At 42.3% G+C, this 24668-nt stretch overlaps 2 protein-coding genes across 4 annotated transcripts in view; one reads left to right on the top strand and one right to left on the bottom strand.

The window, feature by feature from the left end:
• The first annotated feature begins 2057 nt into the window (after positions 1-2057).
• Positions 2058-16876, top strand: NDE1 (nudE neurodevelopment protein 1). The gene is made up of 9 exons (XM_027655025.1): positions 2058-2114; positions 6383-6512; positions 7064-7217; positions 10260-10408; positions 10751-10887; positions 11917-12093; positions 13137-13228; positions 14254-14390; positions 15504-16876. Exons 2-9 carry the CDS (start codon positions 6427-6429, stop codon positions 15595-15597), a joined length of 1026 nt encoding a protein of 341 aa, XP_027510826.1. The 5' UTR covers positions 2058-2114; positions 6383-6426; the 3' UTR covers positions 15598-16876.
• A 1732-nt stretch (positions 16877-18608) lies between these two features.
• Positions 18609-24668, bottom strand: part of MYH11 (myosin heavy chain 11) — a 55870-nt gene continuing 49810 nt past the window's right edge. For 2 of the 3 annotated variants that reach the window (XM_027654864.1, XM_027654865.1), the window contains 3 exons: positions 24134-24242; positions 23316-23488; positions 18609-19294 (listed from right to left, as the gene is read on the bottom strand). In XM_027654864.1, coding sequence (XP_027510665.1) covers positions 19156-19294; positions 23316-23488; positions 24134-24242 — 421 coding nt within the window. In that variant the 3' untranslated portion in view covers positions 18609-19155. Of the gene's footprint in view, positions 19295-22191; positions 22224-23315; positions 23489-24133; positions 24243-24668 lie in introns of all 3 variants that reach the window. The other variant, XM_027654866.1, reaches the window with a different exon arrangement.

Raw genomic sequence — 24668 nt, 5'->3', positions numbered from 1 at the left:
TTTCTTCTCCTCTGCTAATTTTGAAATAGCCAAGTGTCCTCGTTCTTCTGGCAAAGAAGGCAGTCAGAGTGGTTACAGTAACCTTTGTTTTAAAAAGAAATTTATTGCTCGTGTATAGCAGTGCCCCTGGTAGTGCCTCTGAGCCCCTGGCATTTGTTAGGGTTCTGTTACACTGTTTCAGAATTGGATGAGGGGCTCTCAGCGTCCTCTGAAATCTCAGAAGTTTTGCTGTGATTTACAAGTACTTCAAGATGAGAAATATTAAAAATAGTCAGGCATACCTTTGATATCATCTGTGAACTCACAGTGTCCTCAAACATTTGCTTGAAGTGTTGAAGTAAAATGTCCTTTGTCCCAAACTTGTGAACAATGTATAATTTTTTTAATTACTGGGCACATACTACAATAGTATGTGGTTTATTTCCTGCAACTTATCCAATAATAAAAACATTCTCGAGTAATGACAGAACTGCAAGTACTATTAACCCAATTTCTTAAATACATAATTTAGTTTTCTCTTCATAGTTGTATAATAGTTTGTCTCCATTTAATTCTGCTGAACATCTGACCTGAAAATATGTTTTGCTCACCCTTTTCAGTTAAAGGTATCTTAGCTATAGACAGATCTCTTTTAGTGGAATATAGTGTGCATCCACTTAGTTACTGTGCCAGCCTTGTTCTACAAGAGTAGAGACATATTCCCAGTTTAGACAAGTCTTTTCAGAGTCAGACTGTGCTCCAGGCCTGGTATTGCATCACAGCAGTAAATGAAACTGGGATTAGGACTCCTGCACGTGGCTGACTCTCATCCAGCAGTTTGGGAAGCTGCTGCCGGGTGTGAGGTGATACTGGGTGACGCATGGCCGTGCCTGTGTGGGCTGGAGCGATTTGTGCTTTGGTTTTGACTCAGGAAACAAATGCCAGGCAGACTAATGAGCAAATGTTTGTGTACACGGTCGGTAGGAACACACCTGGGCACTTGAGAAAGCCTCTGCCTGCCTCGGTCCCTCTCCTATCAATCCTGCGTGTGAGGGCACGGCAGGGAATCCATGGGCTACAGTGGATGGGCTGCGGCTCTGTCCCAGTGTCTGCAGGAGCTCCATTCCCCTGCGGATGCCTGCGGCTCATTTTCTGGAATGGTGACATCATGCTGAGATGTAGATGAGTGGAAGTGTCTAATATTTCATAGACTGCTTTGTCCTTGCACCACGTGCTTCAGCGACACAGAAACTTGTCCTTGTGGTTGGGAAAAGGGGACTTTGGTCTAAGGATGTTGTGCTGGCATTAAAAATAGTTACAGGTGCTGTCTCACTGCTTGCTTTTCCAGCAGAGGCCTTTGGAATTAAAAAAATAAGAATAAAAAAAAATTGATGTAAAGCTTTTCCTCCTTTAGGACATTCCAAGGCAAATCATATCTTTAAAATTATGCCGTTGCTGGCATGTTTACACTGGTTTACACAGTTGACACCTCAGAAGATGCAGCCCCTGGTACCCACTGTAGATCCTGGAACACTGACAAAGGGGGTTTGGTGCGGCCGGGACCGGGAGCAGGACTGGGAACGGGAACAGCCGGGAACAGGACCAGGATGGGGAACGGGAACAGGATCAGGACCAGGAATGGGAACAGGATCAGGAACAGGACCAGGATCAGGAGCAGGATCAAGATCAGGAACAGGACCGGGACCAGGAACAGGATCAGGATCTTGAACAGGACTGAGACAGGAATGGAATCAAGATAAAGATCAGGATCGAGATCAGGATCAGGAATGGGACCAGGAACGGGAGCAGGATCAAGAACAGGAACGGGATCGGGACCAGGACAAAGATCAGGACCAGAGCCAAGATCAGGACCAGGATTAGGACCAAAACCAAGATCAGGACCAGGATCGGGACCAGGGCCAGGATCAGGACTAGGACCGGGATCGGGGGCAGTGCCGTGCCCGCCGCCCCCGGCGCCTTTTGAAAGTCACCAAAGTTTCCAAACCTTTCCAAACGGCGTCCCGGCGGCGCTGATTGGCGGAGCGGCGCGCGGCACGTGACCGGCAGCCAATGGGGTGGCGCTGCCCGGCGGGGGCGGAGCATCCGCGGTGCGGGCGGTGGGAGCTGCGGGAGCGGTGAGAGCGGGGCCTGGGGTCGGGAATGGGATCGGGAATGGGGGGACGGGGACCCGGGGACCCGGCACCCGGCACCCTGCCCCTCACCGCGCCCTGCCGTGCGCACCTGAACCTCCTGCGGGGGCTGGCGGGGAGGGGAGGGGAGCGTGGGAGCCGTGCCCGCTGGTTTCGCTCCCTCTCGGCTTCGTGCTCCGCATGGGAATGGGGAGCCCCGAGCGCTGCCTCGCTGACCTCTTGGCTTGCAGCTGGAAACGTAAAGGTCAGGCGTTCCAGGAGAGAACTGCGGAGTTTGCTTAGACAGTATCGAAGCTGCGCTGGTAACCGAGAAGGGCTGTGCTGAATTCAGCCCTTTGGCAAAGAAGAGCCCGGAGAAGCTGATAACTCCTTTCAGTGCTGGCTCTGGGATTCTGTAGTATGCCATGACCTCTCCCTTTTCTTTCTCTCTTGTGGTGATTTTCTTTTGTATTGCTTAAACAAAAGAAAATAGGCCCTTGTGTTACAGGGGGACCCTTTCGAGGGGACTGTTTTAAGCAAATGTAATTTTCATAGGATGGGAAAGAAACTTTTCAGGAGCAAAGAGGGAGTTTGTTTTGGTTTACAGTTTGGAAAATATGTCTAACTAGGAGCTTCATCGTCTCCTTCATGGATAATTCAGTAGTATTTGTGGTACTATTTTACTTTTACTTTTTAATTACAGTATGAATTTCTTTGACTTGGACCATCAGGCATTGCTACAAAGATAGGCCAACATTGTTCACCAAGCTAAAATGTTCTTTTGTTAATAAAAAGGTCCAGTATCAGGGTTGTTTTGAGTCCTTTGTTTTAGAACTGAAACAGAATCTATGTTGAGGCCATCATGAGTTTGGGTGAACTCAAGAGTGTGATTTCCAAACTGGAGTTCATTCACTAGTTTTGTGTGTGGCTTTTCTTGATGTTTTTTTTTTCCCTTTGGGAATTTTGCAGTTCTGCTCTCACTTGTATGAAATTGTTTCCTGCAAACATTTATGCTGTGGTATTTTTCTCCTTGCAAAAGTCCGGTCCCCACCCATGAACTCTTCCACTTCCTGCATGATGTAGTGGGTTTGTAATGTCTGGGACCAGCCCTGGTTCTGCCTGCGCTCAGGAAATCTGGCCTGATGTCTCTTCTGGCTTCATGTGTGCAAAAACAAGTAAGGTGCAGCCAGTGTGTGCCTGTTACAGACTGTGACTTTCTTTCCTTGCTTTTTTCCCCTTTTTCCAGTGTTTAACAAAGCATTTCTAAAACCTCCTTCACCCCTTCTTGCCCTCTCTGCTTTTGTAGTGAGCCTAGACAATGAGGAATTCCTAATTACTTTCTCTTCAGTCATTTTGCATGTTGTCTCCAACCTGTTAAAAATCCAGCAGAGAAGGCAACAGGGGAAAACCAGTCAGAGCCCTAGCCTTTTTAAAAGAAGTTTACAAAGACTTACGTGGTTCTTGCACTCTTTCTAGGCAAATTTCAGAAAAAAATTAAAAAAGATATAATGCTTTGTCTAAAATTTGGAAATTTCTCTTCAGTTTAAGTTTCTATTTTGCATCTTCATTTAGTTTGAAAATCCCTGTGAGCTAAGATGTAGTGCAGGTGTACAGGGAAACTAATAGGTCCTGTGTGTTGCAGGCAAAAAACATTTGCCTGTGGCTCTGGAATAAGTACCAGTCCACAGTCCTTCCATGTATTTGCAGTTCAACAATTAATTTTAAATTACAAGTACTATTTAGTAATGGTAACCATGAAACAGAGTGTACTCTTAATGGATGACACCCTCGGTGGGTCAATAATCTCATGTTTACAAAGTCATCCCTAGAAACTGGAGGGCACAGCATCTTTGTGCTTCTGTGAAAGTCTTACAGTCCTATGGCTCAGTTAAGGGAAGTTCTTCTCTATGTGACCAGACAATCTTAGAAAATGTGAATTAGTACTGTTTTTTAGTTCTTCCAAAGTGCAGTATAAAAAAACACAAGTAAAAGCCAGATATGAGCATATTCAAGGTTTTGAGGACAATGAGAGCTGTGTCTTTTGGTTCCAAAAGGTTGTTTGCAAGCTTTTGGGAGCAAAATGTCTTGCACTCCACCTTTATGTTGTCTGAATTATTTTTGTGAACTGTCTGAACACAGATATGGGATTTATTATAGCTTTTGGGATTTTTTCTTTGCAAGTGTGCTGCAGGGATTGGGGGCTGTGTGTACACAGTGCTTTGAGCATAAGAACGTGCTTATTAACATCAAAGGCACTTTCAGTTCGCTTAAAAATAACAGAGTAGATGTGTCATAAACTATCCTAGGTCAAGAATGTTAATTATGCTTGGTCGTTATTTCCTTTTTAATGGGCAAGAGTACTATTTGGAAAATCACTCCTCCTTACTCATACTCCTTTTCCTCTCTTTTTTTTCCTGGTGCATACTGCTTTAAATACAGAGATCAGCAGCTCTGAGACTTCATGCTGGAAGTGTGTCAGTACATCACACAGTGGTTTTACTTGTGAGAAGAAAGATGTGTGGCTTTGTCTAATGAATGTTTTGTTGCAAACGATTGTAAAAACTAAAGCTTAGTAACTTTTCCCCTCACCTGGCAGCTCCCTTTCTAAATAATATTGTGATTTCTGTGAGTGTGTAGCTGACACTGTGCATTGAGGTGTGTGGGCACAGCCCACTCAGCTGTGACGATTTACTCAATAATCTGATAATTGCTGGGCTGGGAAAAGGGCTGTGGCATTGCTTGAGTAGGTAAGAATTGGGCTTTAGATTACCAGACTACTTAGGGTACTTGATACTCTTGTCTGTAGGAGAGGTAAGAACTCCTCTGGTTTCTCTCAGTAGAGTTATTAGATAGATGGCTGTTAATCCTGTTTACACCAGGGGATTTTTTGGAGAAGAAAATCTTGACACAGTTTATAGATAATTTTTTTCCATTGAATTAAAGAGATGTGCAGTGGACGCACATTTTCTTTAGCTATGACAGTAAGAATAGAGGGCAGGGCTGACATCTAGGTGGTCTTTGAAGGCTTTGGCTGTCTTTCTCTCCTTGTTCCATCAGGATTACTTCTTGGAAATGTTTTACTCCATAGAACTGAAGCAGAAACTTGGTAGAACTGTGTTCCTTCAGTCATTAGATTTCAGTGATACAGTTTTCTGACAACTGCATTGTCATTAATTGTTCAATTCCACCTTTATTTGCCTTTCTTGATCCAATTTGGTTTCTCTTAAACTGTCTGTGTGGAATCTTTGCCACACACAGGGTTGGACATGGGCAGATTATGCAGAGCACTAGGTTTGGTGTTTCTCTGTTGTTAAGACTAAATATAAAATGTTATAAGACTCATATAAAATGATATTTGCTACTGATCCGTTTATTAGAGTTCATCATGCACATCATAGGGCATTTATTTAGTTGTGTTGTCTTGATACTTAAGTCTTCAAGTGGGAGTGACCACCCTGAGGTTCCTGATTCTCCTGTGGCTCTTTCATGTGTCATTCCCATTTGGGACTGTGTCCTGTGACTGGATTTATGCTGGCACAGGGACAACTGGATGGTCTGGATTGCACACCGGGTTGCTGCAATCTATCTGCATACCTAACCCAGCCAGGTGCTATTCTGCCAAAACCTCTGGGGAGCTTTTATCCTCGCTTCTCTGGGAATTTTGAGAGCTCCCTTCTCCCATGGCTCTCTGAGGTATCCATATGTATTATAGCTTTCAGCCATTCATGGGTTGTGATATTTCACATTTAAAGGTGGGTACCTTTTCTGTGTTGACCTAGGGAGAAATTTTTCACGTGTCCAGCAGTTCTGTCCATAAAAAGCTTTACATATTCCTGGAAATGTTAACACAGGCAATCAGTATCTCTGAGTACCTTATCTGTGTCTCTTTAAAGTTTCTGTTTAATTTCATGGTAAGTGTCTTTAGGGTTGTTGAATTGCAGTGTCTTGGAGCTGAAGTTGTGCCTGAGATACCTTCTTTGCCTTCTGTTCTCTGTGCATTGGCACAGCTGCAGCTCAGGTTGGGGTTTGGTGCTCTGTGCTGTGCAGTCCGAGGGTGTGGACGGTGCTCATGGCTGGGGATGTGGGGAAAGGGACCCAGTGACTCAGCAGGGGTTCTTTCCCATTTATGGTCTATCTGACAGAGTCCTGACAAGGCTGGTCTTTAGTTTGGTCTCCAGGCAAGCAGTGACTGTGAGGGAGGAGGGGTGTTCTGCCCTGCAGCAACAAGGACTGAGGTAGCCCACTGCCTTAGGCTTGACCCTTTAATTTTCCAGGGAGGAAAAAATGAAACAGTAGTTTTAAACTTTGAGGACTCATCATGGAAGACTCAGAAGAACATCACTTCAGCTCAGTGGAGGAGGAAACCAGATACTGGAAAGATTTGGCTATGAAGTACAAGGAGTGGTAAGGCACTGGCTTCCTTCACTGGATAGGGTGAATGACACTGCGTGCAAAGATGTCAACCAGGTGTTCAGACCTTTCATTGCTCCTTGTTTAGCTTGCCAGAGGATTGTTCAGTAGAATTGTTTTAAGAATATGAAAGTACATTTCCTTCCATCTTTCTCTCTGTTACTCACTTTTTATTGCTAATCAATAATGGCTTTGTTCGTATTTCCAAATAAATAATTGAACTGAATAACAGATTAAATGTGCAGATGGCAGGGGACAAATTACAAGCTAAAGGGATGTACACACACCTATAGTGTGAAGACAGACTTTGGGATTTTTCTGTTTATTTGGGATTTTTTAATTTGTTTACAAGTTCACTACATGCTTTCCACGCTTGATGGGGAAACATTTGCAGATAGTTCTCTCTTCCTGTTGAATAGATATGTTGGAGAAGGGCATAGAGCCTTCTATGTTAAAGGGCAGTATTTTTTTTACCTTGAGTGAACAAGAGATATTTTTTTTGGTTGTTCATTATGATGAACTCTGTTGCTGGAATTGCTCTCTAGTGCCGAGAATACACAGGAGGAACTGCGTGAATTCCAAGAAGGGAGTCGAGAGTATGAAGCTGAACTGGAGACTCAGCTGCAGCAAACAGAGTCCAGAAACAGAGACCTTCTGTCAGAAAACAACCGTCTGCGGATGGAGCTGGAGTCAGTGAAGGTAAGAGGGGATGGTGCCTATAGAATGTGTACATCCAGAGTGCAGAGGGGTGGGACAGGCATGTGCAGATTCAACCTGCCTTGTGGCAAAGCTTCAGCATTACCAAGAAACTGAACAGAAAACTGCAGAAAGGAAAAGCTTGAAAAATTAAGAAATACCAATGTGATTTCTGCTTTGAGGGTTCTGGATTCCTTGGTGGTGTTCCTGCACCCCTGTTCACAGGTTGTGGCTTTGTGTCTGGATAGATTTCAGAAGGGAGAAAATTGTTCTCAGTAGAGTGGCGACTAAGCATGAACATAACAGAGCTGCTGCTCTATTCCTTCTTCTGCCTGTTTAATGCTTTTGTTTGCAGCTTTCTTGCTGTCTGCATTACACAGGCACAGATAATATTGCAGAACAATCAAAACACAAACATTGCAGCTGTGTTTTTGCATTACCTAAGAAAACTCAGTACTTTTAAACCCTTTTTACATAGTTATGTCTTATTATCTGGCATTCCAGATAAACTGGGAAGCAGCAGCCAGTGGGTAACCCATAGAACTGAGAGTCATAAACCAGTGTCAGTCCTAGTTTTTTTACTGAATCTATCAGTACTTGGGGAAAAATAAATTATCCTCTTTTATACTTGGTTAGCCTTCTGTGAATCGAAGAACCAGCAGGAAGGCATTAACTTCCAGAACTATAGAACATAAAGGATCTGAACTTATTGAGATGGAACTTCTTACCATAGTGACTTAAGAAATAATGAGGCTATCTAGGGTATGATGAGTGCCTCATTTCAGTCTCATCAAAGGTGCTGCTAGTCCTCTGTGCTGGTTGGCATGTTTAGGAAATACTAGTATATTTTTTAAAATTTGGAAAGAAATTGTCACTGAAATTGGTGTGAATTTTCAAATTTTGATTCTAGGCCTTTTGCTTACAGATTGAGTTTGAGTCACTCAAGAAACACTACACAGCATTTTGTAGGGCTGGGTCAATCTCTGTGGAAGCAGAGATTATTGTAATTACACTTCTTCTACTCAATTGGATGCAATAATGAGCTAATGGGAGTGAAGGTATTTGTATAAGGGACTAATCACCGGATGAATCCATGTTTGCAATGCCTTTTGTTTAAACTGTTTTACAAATTACTGTCTTAAGGAAATACTCTTAAGTTTGAGGCAGATATCCTGTACCTCTAGCACCAGCTTAGCAATTCTCCCCCCCCGCTGCTTTTTGATAGCAGGACCTCCAAAGCTTGTTTCCTGTATTTCTTATGTTGCACTGATCTTTGTTCTTGTTGTTAAAGTGACTGAGCAGTATTAAATGTTGTGTGTGTTGTATGGAGTATTGGTCTGCTGTTCCACGTAGCCACATAAACCTATGGAAGCTGATGGGTTTGGGGAGAAGACAAAAGCTGGACAAAAATAAAGCCTGTAGTTCATTGGATGGAAGAGTGTGTAGACTGTTTTCTGTCTCTAGAGTAGCTGGGATGAGAGGAAGGGACAATGGACCAGCCAAAGCAGTTCAGAATGAAAATAGTAGGAAACAACATATAACTCAGAAAGTGAAGGGTAGCCATATTTGAGAAAATCTGAAATTATTCTTCATAGTAGATAAATTTCTTAAAACATATTCTGCTTGAAATAAACCATTTAACAATTGGCTATTCATGCAGCCTGAAAACTGCAGTAACAGCCTGTGGTGAAGGAACAGAGCCACCATTGAGGGCCAGATCAGCTGATAGTTTATTACAATTGGCTAAAAACAAAGACCCAGACCTTGCAGTTCTGGTCTTTTATCTGAATCAATTCAAGAGCAAAGCATTTATCTCGAAGCTATTGAGCAGCAGTGTTAACTGAGCCCATCAAGGGTTGGTATCTGCATCTAGGTCAGCACTGGTGAACTTTGCCAGGCCCACACAGCTTGTGGCTTTGAGCTTACCAGCCTAATGTGTGTGTGCTTGCTCCCCCCTCAGAAACCAGTGGTCACACTACTTAAAAACTAATGGAAATAATGCTTTGGAGGGTTTGTTTAGAGAGTCCTGAGTAGCTAGTTGGAAGTAATCTGCCTCTTGGAGGCTCTTAACTGAGCTTCAGAGATCCAGAATTATAGCAGTGTCACCACACTGTAATAAAATAATTTCTTACTTGAGAATGAGTATCTCTTTCCCTCCTCCTTGTCTGTGCATCTATGTGCTAAAATAGCTGTCTTCAAATTACCATTCACTAGACTTTATGCCATGGTTTTCAAATTCCAGTGCATGCATTTGTTTTCAGTGACTTCAAGTGTTTTGTACTTAAATTTGGGATGGAGAGCACTTCAGGAATGCTGCTTATACAGCAATCTTGGCGTGTTGAAGTGGTCTGATAGCAAGTTGGTGGAGTATAAAGTGTCATAATAGTGTGCTGTGAAGCTTTCCCTGTCACATGCTGGGGAACTAACCCTATATACAGTGGCAGTGCAGGAGAGAGAGATCTACTGTAGAAGCTAAGCCTTCCTCTTCACGTATGCCTCTCTTGTGTCCTTTTATACATGCTATAAAGGGAGACAGAGTGGTTTAGGTTCACATCCAAAGTATAACTGAACCTGCTTTGGGCTAATAAAACCCTGGGGGAAATGCAGAATCTTGATGATTCCACAGCAGCATGTGACAGTGTCACACTTGGATTTTTTTTTTCTTGTTATTTTGGCTCATAAGCACTGTTAGGCTTCATATGAGAATTGAAAATTCTCTTGCATCCTGCTTTGTGTATTGCTAAAACTCTTGGGGCTCAGCAATTACGCTGAGTTGTGCTGTCTGGGAGGGGCAAGGAATGGCCCTGAGCTGTGAGGATCAGGGAATGTTCCCCAGCACCATTGTTTGATAAGGAGTGCCAGGAAGAGCCCTTGTCTGCTGGCAGCTCAAAAGTATGTGAGCAATTGGTTTTGGTGGCATTTTATTGTATCTAAAGGGATAAAAAACTTCAGAACATCTGCCTTTAAAGGAGCTCAGAAAATGGCACAGAAAGAGAACATGTGTTTCTAAGTACCTGGTGTGCTGTTTGATTTGCCTTTGATTAGGAAAAGATTGAAATGCAGCATTCAGAAGGATACAGGCAAATCTCTGCGCTGGAAGATGACTTGGCACAGACAAAAGCTATTAAAGATCAGCTTCAGAAATACATTCGAGAACTTGAGCAAGAAAATGATGACTTGGAAAGAGCAAAAAGGTGACCCATTTTCTGTGTTTTCTTTTTCTACCTCTGTTCTGTCCTGAGGTGGAAACCAGCTGTTTGTGGTACTGTGCTCACTTAGCGTGGCCATTCTGAACTAATCACTGAAGTGATGATTGTGTTGAAGAGATTGATAGCAGATGGGAAATGTAATAAATTTATTTTTCCCCTTCTACTCCCCTCACTGCACTCTTTCATATCTTACAAGCTAAAATGAAAAATAATAATAAAACAAAGCAAACCAAACAAAAATGCAACAGTATCCCTTTTCTTCTGAGTGAGAACATCCTCTATGTTCTTGAAGGATCTGGTAGTAACATCTTGTGCACTCTTTTTCAGAGCCACTATAATGTCTCTGGAGGATTTTGAACAGCGTTTAAACCAGGCTATTGAAAGAAATGCTTTTCTGGAGAGTGAGCTGGATGAGAAGGAAAACCTTCTGGAGTCTGTGCAGCGCCTGAAAGATGAAGCTAGAGGTTAGACAGAAATTACCTGTGTCTTTCCCTTGGCCTCCTCCTGGCTTGTAGCTCTTCAGTCCTCTCTATATATCTCAGAGCTTGGTTTTTAAGTTTACATCTTTAAAACCTGCTATCTGAAATGTAGAAGCAAGTAAGGAAACTTAAAACTGTTCCACCCCCACTCCTTGAACTCCTGACCTTGTTCCAGAGCAGATCACAGCAACAAAAGTCTATTCCAGCCTTCTAATCTGTGGTCATGCTTCAGGGCCTTAGGGAGTTGAAAAGAGCCAGTCCACCTGGCTACCTGTAACATGTGAAGGTCAGCTTTAATATGCACTAACCTTATTGTTTCCTGGCCTGTTAAAAGGGGAGTCAATGAAGCACTAATGGGGAAGTAAAACAGGAGGGCTGTGACTGACTTCTGTTTGCCTTGGAATAGCCTCATGTGCTGGCTTCTTGATAACTGTCAATAAGGCTGGGTGAGAGGAGAGAGACCTTGGAGCTGGAAAAATGTCTATTTTCAGAACTTGGATTCTGTGCCCTTGAGTGGTATCCATAATCTACAGCCAGGCTGGGGACAGAAGTGCTCCATCCCTTGGTTAGATAACTGTAGCTTCCACCTGGCAACTCAAGTTTTTTTCATGTGGAAACCAGGCTAGAAAAGGGTACAGTAGGTGGGATCTCGGCCTTGCAGGGAGCTGGAGTGTAGCCAAGGTGTGCCAGGTTGCTGAGCCTCAGACTTGATGTGCCTCTGCTTACCAGCCTGTAAATTCGGGAAAGGAGTTAATTCCTTGTCTCAAAGGGAGCCTTGTGAAAGAGTATGAAAATGAAAGCCAGGTAGTAGCAACTGAACTAATAATACCAGAACATCTTGAGCCACAATCCTAGAAACGCCTTTAGTTATCATCCAGATTTTGAAGATAAGCCTGGAGTAGTCTTTACAAGAATAAGTGACTTCACCTCCATGAGGAGAAAAGTCCTTTGAGCAAAGGATTATCTGGGTGGATACATACTCCAAAGGCTTGCTTTGTGTTGCTTCCTTCACAGACCTGCGCCAAGAGCTTGCAGTGCAGCAGAAACAGGAGAAACCCAAAACCCCGATGCGAGCGACCTTGGAAGCAGAAAGAACAGACACTGCAGTTCAGGCTTCCTTGTCTGTGCCTTCAACCCCCTCCCTGCGCCGGACACCCATCAGCATACCCACCCCTGGGACGTTTAGGAGAGGTGACTGACAGGGAACCAGAAATACTGTTTGATGCTCTTGTTTTTACTATAGTTTGTGGTTAAAGGAGGAATGAAAAGAAGGGAACAGGGTTGAGTGTTTCAGTTAAATACACCTAAATCCAATCACTGTGGTCTCCGTATTCATAGACTGATTTTTGGAGTTTATTCGTAGGCTGTTCATTTCCATTTGACTTGCACTGTCCAGTAATAATAATTGTGAGGGGTAAGATGGGGACTTTACTGTTGGTTCACAAATGTCCCAGAGATGTTGGTCTAATTTAGGGGAAAGGTTTTAAAAACCTGTGTGATCTTTTAATGTCACACTCATGTTACTTGAATTGTCTTCTCTGAAGGAGTAAGTGCTCTTTGAGAGAGACTTGTTTTTTCCCTCTGGAGCAACAGAACACTGACAAGTCATCCTATCTGTCTTTACTAAATATCTCTACTTTCATGTCAATTGTATTGTTCCTTATTTTTTGTGAGCACTGATTGTTTCAATATTTCAAACCTCTCACGCCAATTCTCCTTAATTTAAAAGCCAGAAATGTGTGTAACTGTGTTCATGCATAAGTGCAGGGAGTTGTACTGTCATATTCTGATGATTTGATATTATAGCTCTGAGCACTAACAGAGTTTGGGGACTCGGTATCCTTAACCTAAAAGGATATGTTTTGTGTGAAGGAATTACTGTTTCTGTAGAAGTGAGAGGATTTGGAGATTTGTACTAAAATGGTAAATGATGATCCTCTGGGAGGACACATCCTTCTGGTCCCACTGCAGCAACAGAGACAGAGCAGGCTCGTAGAACAGATCTCTAGAAACCAAGCCACATGTCTAGAGACTTCATCTTAGTGTAATGAGCTCTCAGGAAGGCAGTGCTTCATATTCCTAATGGATATGAAAGATCTGGAGGAGAGATACAAAAAGGTGAGGATATTGCTGTTTCCTCTGCTCTGTATGTCAATGTCAGGCTGTCTTCTGACTTCCAGTGTCAAAGCTTTTTTTTTTTTTAAATGAGTAACGTTCTTTAACCTGCCCTGCAGGTCTGGAGGACAGTTATGGTGCAACCCCTCTCACACCTGCTGCAAGAATATCTGCACTTAATATTGTGGGAGACTTGCTGCGAAAAGTGGGGGTGAGTGATTTCCTGCCAGCCAAGGCTCCTGGAGAGGCAAAGCTGTTAGAAACTGCTGCCAGCACTATTTGTGCTGCTGTTCAGGGGAGACTGGAAAGAGTCTCCTGCCCCCAGGTTAGCTAAGCGTGGCCTTGAAATTGGTCTGGACTTCATGTGTTTCTGACCAACCCCCAAATAAAGGTGGACCTTGCTCTGCTTTTCTAAGTTCTAATCCAGATGGGGATAAAATCTTCCTCTACAAATTTCTGCAAGTGCACATACAGTAAGAGTAAATCAGCATGAGGAAATTAAGAAGAGATCTGCTCCTGGAAAAGACAGGGAAGAAAGAAGGCTGGTGCCTGCTGTCCAAAGGGCTTCTGCTGAAGTTTGCCTTGAGAGCCCAGTAGTCTTTTAAGCAAGGCCTAATGTCCTGTTAAACTATAGTTTGATATTTAAGGTGGTGCTGATGATGGAAGTTATCCCATGGCTCCTATTTTCTTCCTTGTCCCTTGGTGCTGTGTTGTTACAAGCATTTGTATGACTGCTGGGCTGAGCTGCAGAACTGCTACAGCTGAAAAGTAACTCACAATAAATGTGGAGTGATCTTGGAAGGGAGCATGTGCTGGAGAATAGGGTATCTGTGGCTCAGTTCCCTCTGGTGTACCACCTAATACATACAGCCTGCTACGTGTCTAGGAAAGCAGATAGATCAAATGAACATTTAGTAATCTAAAAAGTGATGCCTGTAGGAAAGATGTCAAAATCTCCCTGAGGAAGCTGAAGATTTTGTGGTCCTGCTGGTAAAGAGCATCAGCTCCCTACAGAAACAGAGATTTAGCTTTAGAGAGATGACTGTCTTCCTCTCTTCAGAAATTCAGAACTCATGTGGCACTGGGGTCAGCAGGTTCCACCACTGGACAACTCATTCTTAAAGAAAGAAAAAAGCCCCAAAATGCACACACTTAATGCAGTTTTGGTGTGCCACAATGCCGTCTTCTGAAAGAGAAGGGTGAATCTGACACTTGTCTCATGTGTGTTTAAATTAGGCTTTGGAGTCCAAACTTGCATCTTGCCGAAACTTCGTGTATGACCAGTCTCCAAACAGAACCTCGGTGTCCATGTACATGAACAGAGATGTCCTTGAAACACGCCTGAGTCCTCACCCGCCCCTCTGTGACACAGGGTGAGTGCTGCTCTCTGCTGGTGTCTGAACTTAGCAGACACTAGAACTTAGGGCCTGGTATTTAGTATTGAATCTTTGTTTTGGTAGAGACAGATTTGTTTCCAGAGGACGTGAAATTCAATTATTCAGGATTAGGATCTGAACATTTCACATGAGTTTAAAATTGGAATTGCTAGCTGTTGAAATTCAGAGATTAGCTGAAATCAGGTTTTGAATACCACAAATTCGAAGCAAATGCAAGATGTATTTTATTATAAACCAGTGTTTAAAGAGGACAAACTCCAAAAGAGGAGCTCTTGCTTATTGGCTCAATTTGTTTTGTGCTTGAAGTTCTTGTACAAGTGATGTCTCTGGAATGTTATGGCATGTAGGGACTTATCCCTTATCACAGTTAAGACTCTCATTAATGGGAGAACTGGAGAAAAGGTAAATCATAGGTCCACTCAGTCAGAACACTTTACAGTTGCTAAGATATGTTTTCAAGGAGCAGCTGACGGGAAGTAACGTTATTCAACTTAAACATTTCTCTGAACTGGTTGTCTTGTTTTAAACAAATGAAGAAAAATCAGCAAGGTTGTCACAAATTACAGTTCAGTGTCTGCTTAAACCCTGACAATCTTGTACTGCACATTCTTTTGATTCTCTTTAAATTAAGTACCAGTAGTACAGTTTGTTCCAGACTTATTCATCTAGACCCTTGCACTGTGAGTACTGGTTTGTCCTGTCACCCAGTGCCCAGTGTTGTCGTGTGGAAAGAGTGTTCCACGTAGAACTATCTATCCAAGGGGAGAAACTTCATGGAATTTCCTACAAGAAAGCCTCAGGGGCCATATGTTTACTTATTCATGCATCTGATTATATATCTACTTCTGTAATGCTAGAACTGAAATTCCAACACCCGTAAAAGATAGTGCTTGCTACTCGAAGGGAAACAGAGCCTTGTGTTACAGTGGAAACTCAGCACAGTTAAGGAACAGGCTCACTTAGTGCTCAGAGTGCTGTTCTTTCATCTGTTGTTTCTCAAGCTGAGTGGCGTGCTCTGGAAGTGAGCAGTTGTTTTGAAGTTGGTTACACTGAGCAAGAAATGCACCAACTCCTATTTTGTATTTGCAGGTTAGCGAAACGCCTGGAGTTTGGAACACGGCCTTCAAATATTCCAGGACCAATGAGCCATCCCTCACAAAGCGTTGTCAAGATGCTGCTATGAAAAACCTGGCTGGCTTTGGAAAAGGAAAGGAAAATGTATATTTGAAACTTTAGTTTTAAAGAGAATATCAATGAACAAACAGGCAGCAGTCTCAGGGTAGGTGAGAACTGAACATGGAGCTACAACTGTCCTCCTGTGGCCTTGCCCAGTCTGGTGGGTGGGTAGTGTGACAAAGCAATGCTGCCTGGCACTGCAGGACTGAGAATTGCTTCCTGCATCAGCTGCTGTAAATAGCTCCTTGAAGGTTGATTCTTTTGACACTGCCAAAGCCACTGCCCTAGCTACAGCAGAGACAGTATTCCCTATGCATCCCCTCAGGCTTTGGCTTTTGGTGTTAATAGAGCACCAGGGTGTTCTGGCTTCAATTCTGCTTTCTGTCGTGGGTTTTGTGTGCTGCAGTCACCCAAATCAGGGGAGTGTTTTTATGTGGAGAAAGGTGTATTTCTGCAGGGAAGCTGCTCAGCTCCTTGTGGGATATTTTGGTCCTAATGTTGCTGCACAAAACCGTGGCTCTGTAGTGGCAAGATGTTTCTGTAAGCAATGATTTGCCACTAAGAACAGGTCATGGTTAAATGTGAGACATTCCCAGTGCTGAGTGCTCAGGAGATCCCACAGCAAGGTGAGGAACTTGAGAGTGGCTTAACATATCTTTTTTTTTTTTTCTTTCTGACCCATAAAATCTAGCAGTTGTAGGAAACCAGAGACCTGATTAAGTTTCTAGTTCTAACATCTTGATAGATGGGTTTTACTGCTTTACTAACTTCCCTTTATTAATGTGCCTTGGGTGTTAGTGATTTTTTTTCTTGTTTTATTTTTCTATGTGAATATATGCCTTCAGCTGTTACTAATATAGAAATGGTTTTTTAATCTGAAAAGTCTTTTATGCTAGACAAGTGTATATGAGTAGAGAATTATTTTTAAATTGTTTTTTTCCCCTGTAGAATATTACTGCATTTGAATTTGTTTTTCAAATGGAGTAGGTTCACTCACAGTGTTAATGTATTTTATAGAAGCCTCTACTTGCAAAAGTAATCATGACTAAACAATTTTTATAGTGGTTTTTTGGGGGGGTGATGGGGAAAGCTTACTTGACAAAAGAATACATAAATGGGTTTGGTGTTTTTTGGGGTTTGTTTGTTTGGGGTTTTTTTTAAGAAAATGCTGTGAAAACAGCCACTGATGCATATTTCTCTGGAATATGAAATAACCACAGATCATTTCCATTCTTCAGTCCACCTACAGAGTTGGGGAGCAGAATAAAGTTTTATTTTGAATGCTAGTTGTTGGTGCATTTTGAGTTTTTTTTGCAAGTTGTTACTGTGGTTTATACACAGAGGTTTGCTACCGGTTTCTCATCTGTTTCTGATCATCTAAGTTAAGAGATATTGCTGATTTTGCTGAATCATGCAAAGATTTTTCTACATCTTTCTTCTCATTCTTTTCTACCCTAAGGAATGTAGATATTGCCATAGCTAAAGATTCCTCTGGAATTTAAAGTGCTTACCATTGGCATTTCTCACTCATAAAATCTTTAACTCAGAATTTTTGTCTTCTCACACTGTTGCAGTTGGACAAAGGGGCAATGCTGTTGATAGTCATCAAAATAATTTGGTCCAGAACAGTTGCCTTTGTAATGGTACAGAGAGGAACTTTTGTTTGAGAGAGGAACTTTTAGTTCAGCTGCTGTTGCAGAAGGATGCTTTGCTTTCTGTGGTGTTACCAAAGCAACTCTGACTCCCTGGTTTGTCACAAGCTTTGTGGAAGAGGGACTGGAACCTGAGTTTCTGAAGTGGTAGGGCAGTGCTTTGACCATCAGACCAATGTCTACCATTATGCTTGTGGATTTTCTAAAAGAATTCCTCTTTGAAGGGTTCCATGTTCAGTTTGATGGTTCTGCCTCAAGCATTGGTGCTTCAGACCATTTTATATGGATTCTGACCTACTTGGTCTCCTTGTTCCCACATGCAGGCTCCCAAAGTGTGTTTAACAGCCAGCTCTCAGGCTGTTAGCTCTTTACAGAGCTGGGCTGTGTGCCTGACCATCAGTGAAACAGTCTTATCGAAGCTCCTCACCCCCCCTCTGCTGCAGCTTGTCATCTTAGTTGCTCTAAATGGATTCCTCTTTACTCTTTCATGAGCAGAGACAATTCTCTGGGCTCTGAATTCTGCTGGCTAAACAGTGCCTAGTCTGAATCTCCAGTTTGTGATCTGTGTACATACTGGAACAATGCTTAGATTTAGAAGATGATTGCTTTAGCTGTCAAGGTGGATGTTTTTGCATGATTTGCTCTCCCTGTGGTCACACTGCTTAAGGTTCACTTGCTGTTCAATCGAAGGCATCAAGTAAGCTCTGCACTCTATTTAGAGTCATTTTACATCCTGCTTTGCTCTGTGTGGCTCCCTACTGCCCCGCTGTGACCACAAAGCTGCTGCTGTCTGAAAGTGCTTGAGCTGCATGGCTTTGTGGTAGGTCCTGGTAATTCTCAGGAGTAGGTTGTGGTCTTATTAAAGTGCTCCAAAAATAAAAAAGTAATTGTGTGCTGATCCCTTAATGCAGAACAGCTTGGTGTGGATCCCTGCATTCAGTGTGAGCTGCTGTTGATGTTTTCAGCCTGTGTTAGAGGCTTTAGCTGGAAGTATTTCTACACACAACAGACTTCAAGGGTGGATTCAGTTGCCTAAAGACAGACACTTAGGGTCCAGTCTGCTTTCCAGCTCCTGCAGGTCCAGTGTCGTGTCTGTCAACCTTTGGGTACATTCATGGGCACCACTGTGTGTCCCTGAGGTAACCAAACCTTTCCCAAGCACTTCACGTCATCTTACTTCCAGCTCAGTGCACATACTGTTTTGTATTTCTTCAAAAGCAACTGCTTAGGAGAAAATCAAGGTTTTATTCTGATTACAGGTGACCTTTTCTAAGAAGTAATTCAGTTTTAGAGAAGCTCTCCTGCATCCCCCATTCTGTTCAAGCTGTATTGCACCCAAGTGACACTTGTACATAAGAATAGTGGAGTCGGTTTTATAGCCTTTTATTAGTGTGTAAGCACATCCATGGTGCATATAAAACTGTAACAGTTGACTTAATTTGAACAAATGATATTTTTCAGTAAGTGATTAAAAGGCACTTCCACCTTGTGAATTGTGCATCAGGGGTGTAGTAACCAGGAGAAAACCCTATATTAATTGAATACTCAAAATGAAAGTTTAAGAAAAGATTAACTGACCAATGCCTTTTTTTTTTTTCCTGCAACAGTCTTAACAAATCCTGTGTAGACTACAGCTCACTGGAATTTAAGTCATTTGAGCTACTAGTGCTCACTTTCTGGAAGATTCTCAAAGTGAATTACTCTGTTAAAGAAACCCCACCTTTTCAAATACACTTCCTGGTAAAATAAATTTTGGAGTACTTTTAACATCAGTCTATACATTGGAGACAAGGCAGTTGTGCTTTTATCTGTCAGAGGAGTGGGTGTATGTGACCTTGACACTAAGAGTAGACTTATACAGTGCTAAATATCATCTTCCCTCCCCCTGCTGCAGTGCAATTTTTTAAGCGTGTTTAGTCACTGGCTTTTGTTCCATTGAAATCTCCATCTCTGGCATCCATTTCGTCATCAGCTCCATCTGTTGCATTCTCAATTACTCTTCTGCCTCCGGATCTACGGGGTGGGGCAAAAGATGCTGGCTCATTTCCCCTCCTGCAGTTAGAGGGGAAAAAAAATAAAAAAATCAGGTGTTAGATCAGGTGTTCGGTCATTTGGAGTCCTTACAAATAAGCACAGACTTTTGTAACAGGACCTGTGGGGCTGATGGTTCTAAATGCAGAAGAGCCAAGATCTGTGGGCCTCTAATACAACTTTCTGTTCTGTAGCATGTAAGGGTAATTTATGAACAGGTTGAGACTCCCGGATGGGATTCTTGTTCTTGTGTTCTTGTTCTCATCTGCCCCAAATCACCCCTACTCTTCCTGTCATTTCACTGTCTTCCCCTGTTGGGACTGCAACTGATTGTGCTTGGAAAGAATGGAAGAAGGTGCTCCACAACAGCAGGGCAGTGTCCCTCCTGTCCCTCTGGAAGAGAGGGAGAGAGAGCAGACTTGCACTGCATTTCTGCCCTGCAGTCTGGGTAAGCCCCCCAATTGCTGAGAGCCCTGACCCTGGGATTGGAGCAGTGCTGTGGGTGTCCACAGGCATTTTTGAGCCCACAGTTCTTCTCTGCAAAGACTGCACTGGTCAGAGCACTGTAGGTGCTTTGACAGGTATGACATCCTAGGTTGTGAGCAACTCCAGTGTCTTTTCCAGTGGAGAGAGGAAACCATCACTGCTTTGGAACTGTGTTTGTAACCCAAAGAAGGTGCTGATGCTTAGCAGTGCACGTGTCTCACAAAAAATGCTTTTTCCCACCTTACCCCCTTTTTCCTCTCCCGTCTCCCTCCCATCCCCATATGTTTCATAGCCACATCCCAAGGCACGGACACTTTGGTCCTCAAGGTTAATTTTTTGAGGAGGTGTGAGCAAGTGAGACAGAGGATGGATTTGCCTCTTCTTGGCCTCCATTGCTACTGTGCTCCAAAGCTTCAGTTTTGTGACATGGCCTCTCACTTGCCCCTCATTAAGCAAAGCTTTGTAAAGGCTTGAGACCACAGACATAAGCAATAAAAGAAATTCATGATCACTGAATGCTGTGCCAGAATTACTAATTTGGTGTTAAATAAATCTGAGACTACACTTTTGGGTACAGCAATCATGCATAAATATTTAAAGGCTTGCCTTGTCCTTGCAAAAGACTAAGCCAGTGTCCTTCCTGAAGCAGATATTTAAGTCTAAAGCTCAATCTTCCATATGAGGAGAGTGGGTAGGATCACTGGCTGGACTAACTCATTTCAGAGGCATGAATCTGTGTTTCCAAGATGGAAATATGACATGTAGTCTATTTTCCACAATTCTGTCCTTAAACTTCAGTGTAAGCAGCACAATTAGCTGGATAATAAAGCTTCCTTTAAGGTCTGCTGTTGGTTAACCGTAGTTGTTCTGGTGCTGATGGCATGTATTGAACACAAGGGTATATTACTTTTACCCTGGTGTGTGCTTGGCAGAGTCTAACAGCAGTGTCTACTATTTTATGGCAGCAAATATTTGTTTTTATTGTTTAGCAAGAAGGTTCTAATTAGGTCAGTAAATGCATTAATTCTTTTTAATAAAGGAAGAGCTCTTTTCCCTTGGACTTGTGCTATCTGGACTCAGTTACTTATGAGTCATTTGTAAGATAACTCTCTTTGTGCTGCACTAATTCACTGAAGTGCTATAAGAGAACATGGCTCTGGGGATAACAACAGCAGGAGTCCAGCCAAGTTGTGCACTGCAGTTTTGGCTACAAAGTGAACTCCTTATCACACACTAACTACTTATTAACAAACTGGTGCAGTATGCATAAACTTACCAGTTATTTAAACTGGTATTGGCCCTCTGGATAAACACTTTTTGTTTATATCTGTTCCTCTTAAACAGGTTTATGTGTTTGATAATATTCATGTGGTCATTTGCATTAGTACCTTTAGAATAATGCGTAGAGCTGAGACAAGCATTAAACATCAGTGTTTGCTTAGCATCTCTGTATTTAATCTGCCTTTGAACAAGTGCTTCTGGAATAGTGCTTGAATAACAGTCTAACTGGAAATATCAGGCTGACTAAAAGGCACATGCAAGGACAAGACATCATCTTTAAATATTTGTGTATTCACAACAAAATCCAGCAAATGTAAAATAGAAAATATACAAATATTACAAGGCAATAGCTCTTTAATTTTTGCAGCAGCAGGTATTCCTATCTCCAGAGAGTGTGATAAAGTATAATATAGTGCTGTGCTAGGTTACAGTGTCAGCTTTAATTTCTGTGTCCGTGCTCCATGTTTTAATAACAGTAGACAAACAATGTAATGTCTGGAAAACAGCTCTAAAAGCTTGAGTAATAGCTCTTTGTAAGCAATACAGGCACAGAGTGCTATGTAACGAAAGGCAAGACTTTCTCTTCTGTCTGTGATTGTGTGGTGTGTGACAAATCACATGCAAGTAAGGTCTTCCCAAATCTCAGGTGAATTAGATGGACTCTTACCTTAGAGTCAGCATTACAGTATGCATAAAAAATACTGTGAAATTCTAGTGACATGCTGTGACACTTCATATTCATTAGTCCTTTTAATCAATTTTACTAATCAATGGTGTATTTTATTTGAAAAAATTTAATCTTGGCGGCAGCACACAAAGATGATGTGCAAAAAAAAAAAAACAAACCCAAAAACATTTTCATGCAGAAAAAGTCAGAGTCCTTCATTAGGTACTCTGTTGGTAGAGCTTGTGAGAATGCAACATTGGTAAGTCTACGTCAGTACATAACCTACTTGTAAGAAAGATATATCACTGATGAACAGCTGATGGCAGCTAGATTATTGTAATATTTGTCTCTTTTGATAAAACAGATTAATGCCAAGATATCCAAGCCTTCACAGTTTGCAGAAACCTCACATAATTTTAACCAGGGCCAAAGAAAATGGAAATTTGTGCAATACAAGCTAGCTGCAAAGTTGAAGGCATGGTACCTGCTTAGTCATGCGAAGGTTCCTGTGTCCCTCTGAAACAGAGATAGAGAGTCCCGGGCAGTTATACTAAGCACATGGTCATGATCAGAGGTAGGTAATTACTTTTAAATAATTAAACAAAGTACATTACAGCCAATTACATTACATTTAGATAAAACAAAAATAAGCCTTATGGTGTTCTATGTAAAAAGGGCTGGACACAGCCCCTGCTTCATAAGGCAGCCAGGAGCATGTACTACCCAAGGTGATGCTAATGGAACCACATCCATAACTTCACTTGGGAATCCCCATCTGGAGCATGTTACTGGTAAACACACTGGCAAACTACTTTGAGAACACAACTAGATAGGTGCTTTTTATTTCATCTGACATTGTTGGGCTTAGGTAGAAGGCAAAATTTTATGGTAAAATGATGCAAATAGATTAATTTCTTTATAACTCAAGTCAGCCTCTTTATTTCTGTGAGCTGGTGTTTTCAAACCCAGTGACTGCAGGAGAGTTCGGGTTTGTAGCTGACTAATCACAACTTTATCTTTTTCCCAGTCAGTTTTAACAAGAAAAAACAAAGGGACATTTTGATCTTTTCCTTGGTATGAGGACACTGAATCCCTTTATGGGGAAGTCCAAAGAGACTTTGGAATAAGAATAATTTGGTATGTTTTTTCTTTTGACAGCTGTGATGTTGTCTAACTGTTGATGGGTGTTGTGTGTGAGTTGTGCATGTGTGAAAGTGTGAAAAGCACAAGCATTTCTACCCTTTTGTGACTGCTTCTGTACAAAGAGATGCAGCCATCATATAAAGTGTTTTCAAAAAGCAACCAAGCCTAATTCTGTTCTGATTTAAGCCAGCAGGAGTTTTGATTAGAAAAGAGTAAGGCCTGTGCCATGTTGTCACAGTTGTTCATCTCACAGCTGAAATCTGCTGCAGTGTAAGAAATGCACTTCACTTCTGACTTTGGCCTTTGGTTCTGTCTGCCAAGCTAATACAAGGAGTGAGTAACTGTGCAGCATCATCAGTGTTTGTTCTTTACCTGACAACGTTTTTTTTCACTTCTGTAGTTTAGTTCTAAATTTCAAGGCTGTCAGTGAGTGGGAAGGGCTGCCCACTACTGGGGCTACTCTACCTGAGCTTGCTCTTCAGCGCTGTAACCTCACGGCCCAGGGCTTCGTTACTCTCTGTGGCTTCATCCAGCTCCCTCTGCAGCTTCCTGCGGTTTGCGTTGATCCGCTGAGACTCTTCCTCAGCCTCCTCCAGCTGCCTCTTCAGCTGCTTGAGTCGCGCGTTGCCCTTCTCGGCCTAAAGGGAAATTTTAGGGTAATGCTTTAATTTCAAACAGATCCAACAGCTTTACATTCCTCATTTTAATTTCATGCTTCTATTGAGAGTTTGACTGAAACACGATCCAAATCAAAGATGGAGGCTTAAAATCTTAGAATAACTTTGCTTTGTGGGAGTTCATTTTGCTGGTAGATATTGTATTCAGACACTACTTGTTGTTTCTTTTGCTGCACAGTCCTACCTCTGCTTTTCTGGTTTGCAGGTCAATGTGCTTTAGGTAAAGCTAAAATTTTAAAATAAAATGTGTTCAGCATTTCCATTTATACACTGATAAGGGTGTTGTGCACAATCCTATATCACTGAGCAGTCAGACTGTTGCAGCTGGCTGATTGACAAAGACTTGTGCTTTGGCACTGGATGTAGCATGGAAGAAGAATTATATTGTCCCATATGTATATATATAAGGGCTGTACAGCTCTCCCAGCACAGAATCCAAACATACAGCCTGCTTTCCAGAGAGGCGTTTGTTTGAGGCAGAATGTGGAATCTTCCTGTCTTAGGGTAAAACCTGAAAAAATTTTTCCACTGAAAGGGTTGGAATCTTCCTTTCTTAGAGTAAAACCTGAAAATTTTTGTGCCCAAGACTAAGACACATTCTGATACCTGGTCTTTGTACTGCTCTGCCTGCTTTCTCTCGTCCTCCACCTGCAGCAGCGCGTCCTTCAGCTTCTTGTCCTTCTGGCGCAACGTCTTGGCCGCAGCCTGCTTCTCTCTGCAAGGGACAGGGCAACATGTGGTCATGTGCAAGGTCTGTAGAGTCTTCACCTGCCTCAGACTTGTTGCTCATGAAACTGGCACCATGGGCCCATAAGTTAAAGGCCTTGCCTAATTTATCAGGTGAATTCTGAGAAAAACTTAAAGGCTACGTTCTTCCGATCAAAACAAATATCTGTCTTTGCTGTGTGCTAGAGGTGCTCCAGGAGATCTGTGCTGAAACACATGGTGATTTCCTCAAGGAATAATCCTACAAGTGGCACAATGTGTTATGGTAATTTACCTGGCAGGGTCATGGAGCAAATACTCTAAAATGCAGGGGAGTGGATCCTTGCCTTTGATACCAGCAGAACTTTCCACCAATAAAATGATTCTTAATCAGAAACTAACAACTCCAGTTACTCGCCATGTGTTTCAGAAATGT

The sequence above is a fragment of the Corapipo altera genome, unplaced genomic scaffold (genome assembly GCF_003945725.1).
Source record: "Corapipo altera isolate COAL_440 unplaced genomic scaffold, ASM394572v1 98, whole genome shotgun sequence".
NCBI classification, from domain to species: domain Eukaryota; kingdom Metazoa; phylum Chordata; class Aves; order Passeriformes; family Pipridae; genus Corapipo; species Corapipo altera.
This window is presented reverse-complemented; position numbering and strand designations above follow the sequence as displayed.